This window comes from Eleutherodactylus coqui, chromosome 8 (genome assembly GCF_035609145.1).
Source record: "Eleutherodactylus coqui strain aEleCoq1 chromosome 8, aEleCoq1.hap1, whole genome shotgun sequence".
NCBI lineage: Eukaryota > Metazoa > Chordata > Amphibia > Anura > Eleutherodactylidae > Eleutherodactylus > Eleutherodactylus coqui.
Window position 1 is genome coordinate 5,383,768 of NC_089844.1, and position 12,315 is coordinate 5,396,082.

Sequence of the window (12,315 nt, forward strand, 5' to 3'; positions counted from 1 at the left end):
TTGTGTCCCGCACGTCGGAGGATCGGCAACCGCTTCCCATTGTTTTTAATGCGAAACATCACGCTGGCGTGCGCACCATATGCTGCGCGCCGTGTTTGACTGTGCCATTGATAACAACGGGCGATGCGTTCCGAGGAACACGAAAAAATTGGACACGCAGCAATGTTTTACTTCGCAACATCGCGTCTGACCATTCACAAGACTGGAGTTCATATTCCTGCATCTCGCAATGTACAAAACTCGCGTGACATTGACATTCGTGTGGAAGTATGTTTCGACATTGGGAGACGCACAAAAATCGCGCAAGTATGAACTCTTTTGAATGGACTTAGAACATGCTGCGATTTGTATCCTGTGAATGTCTTTGGCGCTCCCTCGGAATGCCTCGCCTGAGACTTCAATGGGACCCTTAATGACATTGCGTGCGCTCGCCCCCCGTGTCATGTGATGCTTCCCATTGAAATCAGCGGATAACAATTGCGCTCCTGTGGCACACGTGAAATGCTGCTGACCTTCAGAGAGGTGATGCCAGGAGTTTTTAATAAAACATGCCTCGCGTCCGTGTGTGAAACGCGTGCTGGTGCCTGCAGTATTCGGCTTTGTTGATCGGCCAATACCGCGGTCACGCCGCTCATTTGAATTTAACACATTCTGACGATCTGCAGTAAATCGGCGACATGTCGACACCCCTTTTACCGGACCCCATCTTCGCAGCGTTGATGCTACCGGACATCAGCTCGTGGATTTTACCCTTTTGATGAGACTAAATCCGTATGCAGATCTGCGGTAAAAGCAGCGGCAGAATTGGCACGGATTTCTAAACGCCTTCCATGTGCGCCACTTTTGAGGCGCTCAGCTGCTTCAGGGGACGCTGAAATGTCACATCGCATCTGATTCCAGCAAGATCTACCTTAAAGCCCAAGTAGCACTCCCCCGCCTCCGAGCCTCGCTGCGCGCCCGAACGGCGCTGTTCATCACATATGGGGCATTTCTGCTCTCGGGAGACGTTGGGCAGTAAATTCTGTGGGCTTTTTCTCCTTTTGTCCCTCATGAAAATGAAACCTTTGGGGCCGAACCGACTTATTGTTAGAAAACTGGAACTTTTCGTTTTCACGGCCCGCTGTAAACCGCTTCCACAATGGCGCCGAGGGGCCACGACGCCCACTAGACCTCTTAACCAAAGCCTTGAGGGATTTTGTTTCCTACATTGGGTCTTTCAGGGGTTCTCATGTCCTGACAGCTCGTGGCTCCCAGAGACGTGAAGAGGTGCATGAAAATGTCCTCCACAAGAAGTTATCGCCGGGGTCCTTTGGGGCCACGAGGGATAAAAACTGCAGAATTGGGATAACATTGGGTTTTGTTTCTCTACGAACCCGAAAAATGGTTTAAAGGTGAAGATGAAATGTTTAACTTTCACATTAATCCCCTGTGAAACAATCTTACATGGCGCAATGAATGCTGCAGGCGCAGTGACTTATGGGGGGCTCTACTATGTAGGACCCTCAAAGCCGAACTGAACTGATTCCTAGAAATAATGAAGTCTGGGAATGTTCTTCAAAATTGGTAAAATGTTGGATATTTTTATGAATAAATGCAAGCCTGACCAACCAAAGTGCCAGAAGAGAAGCGACGCTGCGACGAGTAAAGCATCCGAAGAGAAACGCGTCTGGTCACATGGGTCCAAACTGTCAGGAAGGGGATAACGGCGGACGAACATCGGACTAAGATCTAAAAACACAGAAAACTCTGTGAACGGCCTGACTTGTGCCGGCCCCCAGACCTCTGGCCAGGAGTGCGGACCGCCTAGGTCATATCCGCCTGGTACTGGGGGCGGGGGCTGCTGGTAAGTTGTGGCTTGCCCACAGTACAGCCCCCCCCCCCCCCCCCGGAGAGTGCCTCCTGAAGGGCGCTCGCCACCTTTCTCCAAGGACAGCAGCCACACTTCCGGACAAGTTACCCACCTGGTTAGGCACAGATTGACAAATTCTCTTGCTTTCCTGGAGAAATGATCTGGGAGTGTCGGCATGAGTCCGTTCCCCACCGCGATGTAGAACATGGCCGCCATCCTCTCCATGTGCGCCAGTGGTGGTTTACCAGTCGCCATTTCAAATACTGTGCATCCAATACTCCAAATGTCTGACTTCTCTCCGTGCCCAGACTCGCTGATGACTTCTGGTGCCATCCAATATGGCGTACCGTGCATGGACTGCAGCATCTCTCCACGCGTCCCGTTTATGCTCAGACCATTGAGGCGTTTTGCGCAGCCAAAATCAATGAGTTTTATGACCCCGTTTGGCATTAGCATGACGTTGTTGCCCTTAATGTCTCGATGTACAACTCTGTTCTTGTGCAGATAGGCAATGCCCCGCAGGATGTGGCGGCTGTACCTGCTGATCACACGTTCTTGCAGCGGACCAAAATGGCGTAAAATGCTGGAAATGGAGCCACCGGGGACGTACTCCATGAAGATGGTCACCACGGTGTCTTCAAAGGACGTCCCCAAGTATCCGACTATATTGACGTGCTTCAGTGTTTTTAGCAAGTCCACCTCTTCCTGCAACTTTTTATATTCCTTTTGGTGGGCGGCAGGATGGGCGCCATGTAACGTGACCTGCTTGGCAGCGATGAGCTCTCCCTGACCCGTAAGACCGCGGTAGACCTAGAAACAGACGATAAAACGCATATTGAGCAGGTAGTCCTGATACTTGAACCCCTGTAGTAACGGAATATACACCCTGGGTGCCAGACAGCCTCGCTCTGTATGTGCGGGTCTCTCGCCTCGCTCTGTATGTGCGGGTCTCTCGCCTCGCTCTGTATGTGCGGGTCTCTCGCCTCGCTCTGTATGTGCGGGTCTCTCGCCTCGCTCTGTATGTGCGGGTCTCTCGCCTCGCTCTGTATGTGCGGGTCTCTCGCCTCGCTCTGTATGTGCGGGTCTCTCGCCTCGCTCTGTATGTGCGGGTCGCTCGCCACGCTCTGCTATAGCGGGGCTCTGGCCGCACTCTGACCCCTTAGTGACAACTGATTTACCCTTAAACAGTAGATTGCTCCCCCTTTTTGTGTTCTGCTCATTGTAACGTTTTTCCTCTATGTGGCCGTCTGGCGCCATTTATTTTGCGGGACGAGTTCTGGTTTTTATAAGAACTAGTTCTAATGTATGGATTGCCTTATTTGGAGTTCCCTCTCAGGTCCGTTGCAGGTCGGCACATTTATGGGGCTTTGACTACTTTTGCACAATATATTTTTTTCTTATTATTGCATGAGGGTGTTTTCTGTGCGGCGCCACGTCCCGGCGCGGAGCGTTATTACTCTTCCATGCACGGAGTTTTACTGGTTACATTTTGATGTACTTGTATTTCTGTTTTGGGGAAGAAATATTAACTTTGACTTTTTTTTTTTAATAGCGGTTTGTTTTTTTTAGGCTGGATCAGGGCTGATTCCCACGGATTCTGCCGCATTTCACGCAGCTTTTCAACATGATGGCTTTCTGCTTTACAATGTTCAGGCTGCGGAATTCTACCGTGGAAGTCCCGACATGTTCTATTTGCTGCAGAAAAACGCGCCTTCGACTTCCATTGTAGTCAATGGAAACCGTCCATCACGCGATACTTCCACCAAGTATTACGTGATTACGCGTCACCACCCACTGCCGGTGCGTCATTCGCTGCATTGTGCATGTGCTCTGGCTCGCCAGATAGGACTCACTTGGTGGATCTGGAGAAGTGAGTATGGGGTCTTTGGGGGGCGCCGCATCAGACTCCGCTGGTGGAATCAGACACGACTGTGGGCAGGAGGCCTATATGTGATAATTTTATAGTATGGGTTGTGGAAGGGAAAAGTAAAACTTTTCTGTAAAAAATATGTAGATGCCGTGGTCAGCAATAACTGCAGGATCTGTAGGGCTAGACGGTGTAGAGGAGCAGCTACATGAGCAAGTCCTCATCTTTTCACTACATCTCTGGGGAAAAAAGACCCCCATGTATGACAATGAGAGCGTAAATATACTCTCTGATTGATGGGGATATTAACATGAAGAAAAGTCCATGTCTTCCCTCCCCTGGGATAGGGGGATCTACAGGAGAATAACGGATCTCTGCTGCCCCCTCCCTCTTTAATACAATATGGGAATGGAAGTGAAAGGAAATAATATACAACTAATTAAAACAACTGTGAACCTCGCTATTAGAAGTGGGAAGAAAGAACAAAGAGAAAACATTCAGAAGGCAAGTAGAGGAGCAAGAGACCCCGATCACAAACTAACATGTTCCTACACAAATGCCCAGAGCTGGGAAACAAACAAGGAGAATTGGAGCTCCGAACACAGGAAGAGAAATATGATGTCATCGGCATCACGGAAACTTGGTGGGATGATACACATGATTGGATACAAGACTTGAAGGATACAACATATTTATAAGAAACAGACCTAATAAAAGGGGAGGAGGTGTTGTGTTGTATGTTAGGAAAACATTCATCTCCACAGAGATTCAAGCTTCAGAGCTGGGAGTTCTGTAGAAACTGTTTGGGGAAGAATACAAGGAGAGAACAACAGAAAGGATACCATTGTAGGCATTTACTATAGGCCACCGGGACAAGCAGAAGATATGGAGGAACTCTTTCTACATCAGATGGCCAAGCTCTCAAAGAAGCCCAACATAGTGATCATGGGAGATTTTACCCATCCAGACATTTGTTGGGAATCTCTCAGGTAAAAGTAATGGATCCAACAGATTCTTATCCGCTCTTGGTGACAACTTTATCTTCCAGAAGGCAGAAGAGAAAACAAGGGGATCTGCTATCTTGGATCTAATTCTTACCAACAGGGAGGGAATGGTGGAGGGAGTAAGGGTGGCTGGGACCTTAGGAGGCAGGGATCATGATATCCTTGGATGTTGGATAACAAGGGGAGGAAGACCTGAGAAGACTCAGACCTCAAGGTTGGATTTCAGGAAGGCAGATTTCAATGAACTCAAAAAGAGGAGAGGAGAATCCAATAGAGACCCGGATGGATGAACACAGAACTTGTACACATGTTAAAAAGGAAGAAAAATATGTTTATCAAATGGAAAGAAGAGGGAATATCTAAAGAAGAATATAGTGCGGTCTGCAGAAACTGTAGGGCAAGTGTCAGAACAGCTAAAGCTAATAATGAATTGAGGCTTGTAACAGAGTCCAAAAGCAATAAAAAGGATTTGTGGGGTCAGAAGCAAGAGAAAAGTCAAAGATGCTATTGGATGCTTACAGGATGAAAATGGTGAATTGGTTAAGAACGATGTTGAGAAGGAGAAACTTTTGAATTCCTATTTTGTATCTGTTTTCTCCCAGAAAGTGGATGAAACATCAACTGATCTTCCCTGTGCTTTTGGGGGAATAAAAGAATGCAGGCTATCTATAAGCAGGGAGATGGTGAGGGAACACTTAGCAAACTTACATGAATCCAAATCTCAAGGTCCAGATGAATTACATTCTAGGATACTAAAGGCAGCAGCAGAGGTAATTGCTGAACCACTCGCCATAATCTTTGAAAATTCTTGGAGAACAGGAGAAGTCCCAGAAGATTAGAAAAGGGAAAATGTTGTCCCTATCTTGAAAAAAGGGAAGAAGGTGGATCCAGGAAACTACAGGCCTGTGAGCCTGACTTCTATACCGGGAAAGATATGTGAACAAATTATTAAACAGCATGTATGCAAGTACTTGGATGAGAATGGATTAATTAATCAGAGCCAGCATGGGTTTGTAACAAACAAGTCATGCGAGACCAATCTAATTTCTTTCTATGATAGAATTACCGACTGGGTTGATCAGGGAAATGCGGTTTTTCCTGACTTTAGTAAGGCATTTGACAAAGTATCTCATACCATACTTATTGAAAAAATGACCGAATCTGGGATTGACAAGACAACTGTTAGGTGGATTCAGAACTGGCTGAGTGATCGTACACAAAGAGTGATCATAAATGTCTGCACATACAAGTGGAAGAATGTATCAAGTGGGGACCACAAGGCTCTGCCCTAGGCCCAGTGTTGGTCAACATTTTTATAAATGATCTGGAGGAGGGAATTGATTGGAAACTGACCATATTTGCAGACGACACAAAGCTAGGAGGGATAGCTAACACTAGGGAAGAGAGAGAGGATTCACAAAGATCTAGAAAAGCTTGAACAGTGGGCGGTGACTAACAGAATGGGATTTAACAAGGAGAAATGCAAAGTCCTACATCTGGGCAAGAAAAATGAAGAAAGCACATACAGAATGGGAGGAATTGGGCTAAGCAGCAGCACATGTGAAAAAGACTTGGGTATACTACTAGATCATAGACGGAACATGAGTCAACAATGTGATGCAGCAGCCAAAAAGGCAAACACAATTCTGGGATGTATTTAGAGAAGCATAGAGTCTAGATCACGTGAGGTCATTATCCCCCTCTACTCTTCCTTAGTCAGACCTCATCTGGAATACTGCGTCCAGTTCTGGGCACCCCACTTTATACAAGACATAGACAAACTGGAGAAAGTTCAGAGAAGAGTTACCAAGATGGTGAGCAGTCTGCAAATCATGTCCTATGAGGAACAGTTAAAGGATCTGTCACAGTGCAGAGGGATCAGCCCTATTCTCATCTGCACAAGGAAAGACTAGAAGCAATGAGATGAAACTGAAAGAGAGGAGACACAGATTTGATATTAGACAGTGAGGGGGATCAATGAGTGGAACAGGTTGCCACGGGAGGTGGGGAGTTCTCCTTCAATGGAAGTCTTCAGAGGCCGGACAGACATCTGTCTGGGATGATGTATTGATTATGTACTGAGCAGGGGGTTGGACCCGATGACCCGGCAGGACCCTTCTAACGCCTCCATTCTATGATTCAATAAGTTTATCCAAAACTGTAATGTCCCCTTCATATCTATCTACCTCATATCTATCTACCTCATATCTATCTACCTCATATCTATCTACCTCATATCTATCTACCTCATATCTATCTACCTCATATCTATCTACCTCATATCTATCTACCTCATATCTATCTACCTCATATCTATCTACCTCATATCTATCTACCTCATATCTATCTACCTCATATCTATCTACCTCATATCTATCTACCTCATATCTATCTACCTCATATCTATCTACCTCATATCTATCTACCTCATATCTATCTACCTCATATCTATCTACCTCATATCTATCTACCTCATATCTATCTACCTATCTCATATCTCTGGCTCTCTCTCTCTAGCTCACGTCTCTCTCTCTAGCTCACGTCTCTCTCTCTCGCTCACGTCTCTCTCTCTCTCGCTCACGTCTCTCTCTCTCTCGCTCACGTCTCTCTCTCTCTCGCTCACGTCTCTCTCTCTCTCGCTCACGTCTCTCTCTCTCTCGCTCACGTCTCTCTCTCTCTCGCTCACGTCTCTCTCTCTCTCGCTCACGTCTCTCTCTCTCTCGCTCACGTCTCTCTCTCTCTCGCTCACGTCTCTCTCTCTCTCGCTCACGTCTCTCTCTCTCTCGCTCACGTCTCTCTCTCTCTCGCTCACGTCTCTCTCTCTCTCGCTCACGTCTCTCTCTCTCTCGCTCACGTCTCTCTCTCTCTCGCTCACGTCTCTCTCTCTCTCGCTCACGTCTCTCTCTCTCTCGCTCACGTCTCTCTCTCTCTCGCTCACGTCTCTCTCTCTCTCGCTCACGTCTCTCTCTCTCTCGCTCACGTCTCTCTCTCTCTCGCTCACGTCTCTCTCTCTCTCGCTCACGTCTCTCTCTCTCTCGCTCACGTCTCTCTCTCTCTCGCTCACGTCTCTCTCTCTCTCGCTCACGTCTCTCTCTCTCTCGCTCACGTCTCTCTCTCTCTCGCTTTCTCACGTCTCTCTCTCTCTCTCTCTTTATCTCGCGTCTCTCTCGCTCGCTCTTTATCTCGCGTCTCTCTCGCTCGCTCTTTATCTCGCGTCTCTCTCGCTCTTTATCTCGCGTCTCTCTCGCTCTCTATCTCGCGTCTCTCTCGCTCTCTCTCTCGCGTCTCTCTCGCTCTCTCTCTCGCGTCTCTCTCGCTCTCTCTCTCGCGTCTCTCTCGCTCTCTCTATCTCAGAGAGAGAGAGATATGAGATAGAGAGAGATATCTCTTTCTCTCTCATCTCTCTCTATCTCATATATCTCTCTCTATCTCATATATCTCTCTCTCTATCTCATATATCTCTCTCTCTATCTCACGTCTCTATCTCTCTCTCTATCTCACGTCTCTCTCTCTCTCTCTCTATCTCACGTCTCTCTCTCTATCTCACGTCTCTCTCTCTCTCTCTATCTCACGTCTCTCTCTATCTCACGTCTCTCTCTATCTCTCTATCTCACGTCTCTCTCTCTCTATCTCACGTCTCTCTCTCTCTATCTCACGTCTCTCTCTCTCTATCTCACGTCTCTCTCTCTCTCTCTATCTCACGTCTCTCTCTCTCTCTATCTCACGTCTCTCTCTCTCTCTATCTCACGTCTCTCTCTCTCTCTCTATCTCACGTCTCTCTCTCTCTCTATCTCACGTCTCTCTCTCTCTCTATCTCACGTCTCTCTCTCTCTCTATCTCACGTCTCTCTCTCTCTCTATCTCACGTCTCTCTCTCTCTCTCTATCTCACGTCTCTCTCTCTCTCTCTATCTCACGTCTCTCTCTCTCTCTCTATCTCACGTCTCTCTCTCTCTCTATCTCACGTCTCTCTCTCTCTCTATCTCACGTCTCTCTCTCTCTCTATCTCACGTCTCTCTCTCTCTTTATCTCACGTCTCTCTCTCTATCTCACGTCTCTCTCTCTATCTCACGTCTCTCTCTCTCTCTATCTCACGTCTCTCTCTCTCTATCTCACGTGTCTCTCTCTCTCTCTATCTCACGTGTCTCTCTCTCTCTCTATCTCACGTCTCTCTCTCTCTCTATCTCACGTCTCTCTCTCTCTCTATCTCACGTCTCTCTCTCTCTCTATCTCACGTCTCTCTCTCTCTATCTCACGTGTCTCTCTCTCTCTCTTTATCTCACGTGTCTCTCTCTTTATCTCACGTGTCTCTCTCTCTCTCTTTATCTCACGTCTCTCTCTCTCTCTATCTCACGTCTCTCTCTCTCTCTATCTCACGTCTCTCTCTCTCTATCTCACGTGTCTCTCTCTTTATCTCACGTCTCTCTCTCTCTCTTTATCTCACGTCTCTCTCTCTCTCTCTTTATCTCACGTCTCTCTCGCTCTTTATCTCACGTCTCTCTCGCTCTTTATCTCACGTCTCGCTCTCTCTCTCACGTCTCGCTCGCTCTCTCTATCTCAGAGAGAGAGAGAGATATGAGATAGAGAGAGATATCTCTTTCTCTCTCATATCTCTTTCTCTCTCATATCTCTCTCTATCTCATATATCTCTCTCTCTCTATCTCATATCTCTCTCTATCTCATATCTCTCTCTATCTCATATCTCTCTCTATCTCATATATCTCTCTCTATCTCATATATCTCTCTCTATCTCATATATCTCTCTCTCTATCTCATATATCTCTCTCTCTCTCTCTCTCATATCTCTCTCTCTATCTCATATATCTCTCTCTCTATCTCATATATCTCTCTCTCTATCTCATATATATCTCTCTCTCTCTCTATCTCATATCTCTCTCTCTCTCTATCTCATATCTCTCTATCTCATATCTCTCTCTATCTCATATCTCTCTCTATCTCTCTCTATCTCTCTCTCTCATATCTCTCTCTATCTCATATCTCTCTCTCACATCTCTCGCTCTCTCTCACATCTCTCTCGCTCTCTCTCACATCTCTCTCGCTCTCTCTCACATCTCTCTCGCTCTCTCTCACATCTCTCTCGCTCTCTCTCATATATCTCTCTATCTCATATCTCTCTCTCTCTCTCATATCTCTCTCTCTATCTCATATCTCTCTCTATCTCTCTCTCTCATATCTCTCTCTATCTCATATCTCTCTCTCACATCTCTCGCTCTCTCTCACATCTCTCTCGCTCTCTCTCACATCTCTCTCGCTCTCTCTCACATCTCTCTCGCTCTCTCTCACATCTCTCTCGCTCTCACATCTCTCTCGCTCTCACATCTCTCTCGCTCTCTCTCACATCTCTCTCGCTCTCTCTCACATCTCTCTCGCTCTCTCACATCTCTCTCGCTCTCTCTCTCACATCTCTCTCGCTCTCTCTCTCACATCTCTCTCGCTCTCTCTCTCACATCTCTCTCGCTCTCTCTCTCACATCTCTCTCGCTCTCTCTCTCACATCTCTCTCGCTCTCTCTCTCACATCTCTCTCGCTCTCTCTCTCACATCTCTCTCGCTCTCTCTCTCACATCTCTCTCGCTCTCTCTCTCACATCTCTCTCGCTCTCTCTCTCACATCTCTCTCGCTCTCTCTCTCACATCTCCCTCGCTCTCTCTATCTCAGAGAGAGAGATATGAGATAGAGAGAGAGATCTCTCTATCTCATATCTCTTTCTCTCTCATATCTCTTCCTCTCTCATATCTCTTCCTCTCTCATATCTCTTCCTCTCTCATATCTCTTTCTCTCTCATATCTCTTTCTCTCTCATATCTCTTTCTCTCTCATATCTCTTTCTCTCTCATATCTCTTTCTCTCTCATATCTCTTTCTCTCTCATATCTCTTTCTCTCTCATATCTCATTCTCTCTCTCTCTCTCATATCTCTCTCTCTCTCATATCTCTCTCTCTCTCATATCTCTCTCTCTCTCATATCTCTCTCTCTCATCTCTCTCTCTCTCATATCTCTCTCTCTCTCTCATATCTCTCTCTCTCTCATATCTCTCTCTCTCTCATATCTCTCTCTCTCTCTCATATCTCTCTCTCTCATATCTCTCTCTCTCTCTCATATCTCTCTCTCTCTCTCATATCTCTCTCTCTCTCATATCTCTCTCTCTCTCTCATATCTCTCTCTCTCTCATATCTCTCTCTCATATCTCTCTCTCTCTCTCTCATATCTCTCTCTCTCTCTCATATCTCTCTCTCTCTCTCATATCTCTCTCTCTCTCATATCTCTCTCTCTCTCATATCTCTCTCTCTCTCTCATATCTCTCTCTCTCTCTCATATCTCTCTCTCTCATATCTCTCTCTCTCTCTCATATCTCTCTCTCTCTCTCATATCTCTCTCTCTCTCTCATATCTCTCTCTCTCTCATATCTCTCTCTCTCATATCTCTCTCTCTCTCTCATATCTCTCTCTCTCTCATATCTCTCTCTCTCTCTCATATCTCTCTCTCTCTCATATCTCTCTCTCTCTCATATCTCTCTCTCTCTCATATCTCTCTCTCTCTCTCTCTCTCTCTCTCATATCTCTCTCTCTCTCTCTCTCATATCTCTCTCTCTCATATCTCTCTCTCTCTCATATCTCTCTCTCTCTCATATCTCTCTCTCATATCTCTCTCTCTCTCATATCTCTCTCTCTCTCATATCTCTCTCTCTCTCTCATATCTCTCTCTCTCTCATATCTCTCTCTCTCTCATATCTCTCTCTCTCTCTCTCATATCTCTCTCTCTCTCTCATATCTCTCTCTCTCATATCTCTCTCTCTCTCTCATATCTCTCTCTCTCTCTCATATCTCTCTCTCTCTCTCTCATATCTCTCTCTCTCTCTCATATCTCTCTCTCTCTCTCATATCTCTCTCTCATATCTCTCTCTCTCTCTCTCATATCTCTCTCTCTCTCTCTCATATCTCTCTCTCTCTCTCTCATATCTCTCTCTCTCTCTCTCATATCTCTCTCTCTCTCTCTCATATCTCTCTCTCTCTCTCTCATATCTCTCTCTCTCTCTCTCTCATATCTCTCTCTCTCTCTCTCATATCTCTCTCTCTCTCTCTCATATCTCTCTCTCTCTCTCTCATATCTCTCTCTCTCTCTCTCATATCTCTCTCTCTCTCATATCTCTCTCTCTCTCATATCTCTCTCTCTCTCTCATATCTCTCTCTCTCTCTCTCTCTCTCATATCTCTCTCTCTCTCATATCTCTCTCTCTCTCATATCTCTCTCTCTCTCTCATATCTCTCTCTCTCTCTCTCATATCTCTCTCTCTCTCTCTCTCATATCTCTCTCTCTCATATCTCTCTCTCTCATATCTCTCTCTCTCTCTCTCATATCTCTCTCTCTCTCTCATATCTCTCTCTCTCTCTCTCATATCTCTCTCTCTCTCTCTCTCATATCTCTCTCTCTCTCTCTCTCATATCTCTCTCTCTCTCTCTCATATCTCTCTCTCTCTCTCATATCTCTCTCTCTCTCTCTCTCATATCTCTCTCTCTCTCTCTCATATCTCTCTCTCTCTCTCTCATATCTCTCTCTCTCTCTCTCATATCTCTCTCTCA

The 12,315-nt window shown here is 46.1% G+C and overlaps 1 protein-coding gene across 1 annotated transcript in view; it reads right to left on the reverse strand.

The window, feature by feature from the left end:
• Window positions 1-12,315, reverse strand: part of MAP3K19 (mitogen-activated protein kinase kinase kinase 19) — a 97,463-nt gene that overhangs the window by 25,015 nt on the left and 60,133 nt on the right. The window contains exon 12 of the mRNA XM_066575140.1: window positions 1,962-2,659. Within this exon, the coding sequence (XP_066431237.1) occupies window positions 1,962-2,659 (698 nt within the window). The remainder of the gene's footprint in view (window positions 1-1,961; window positions 2,660-12,315) is intronic.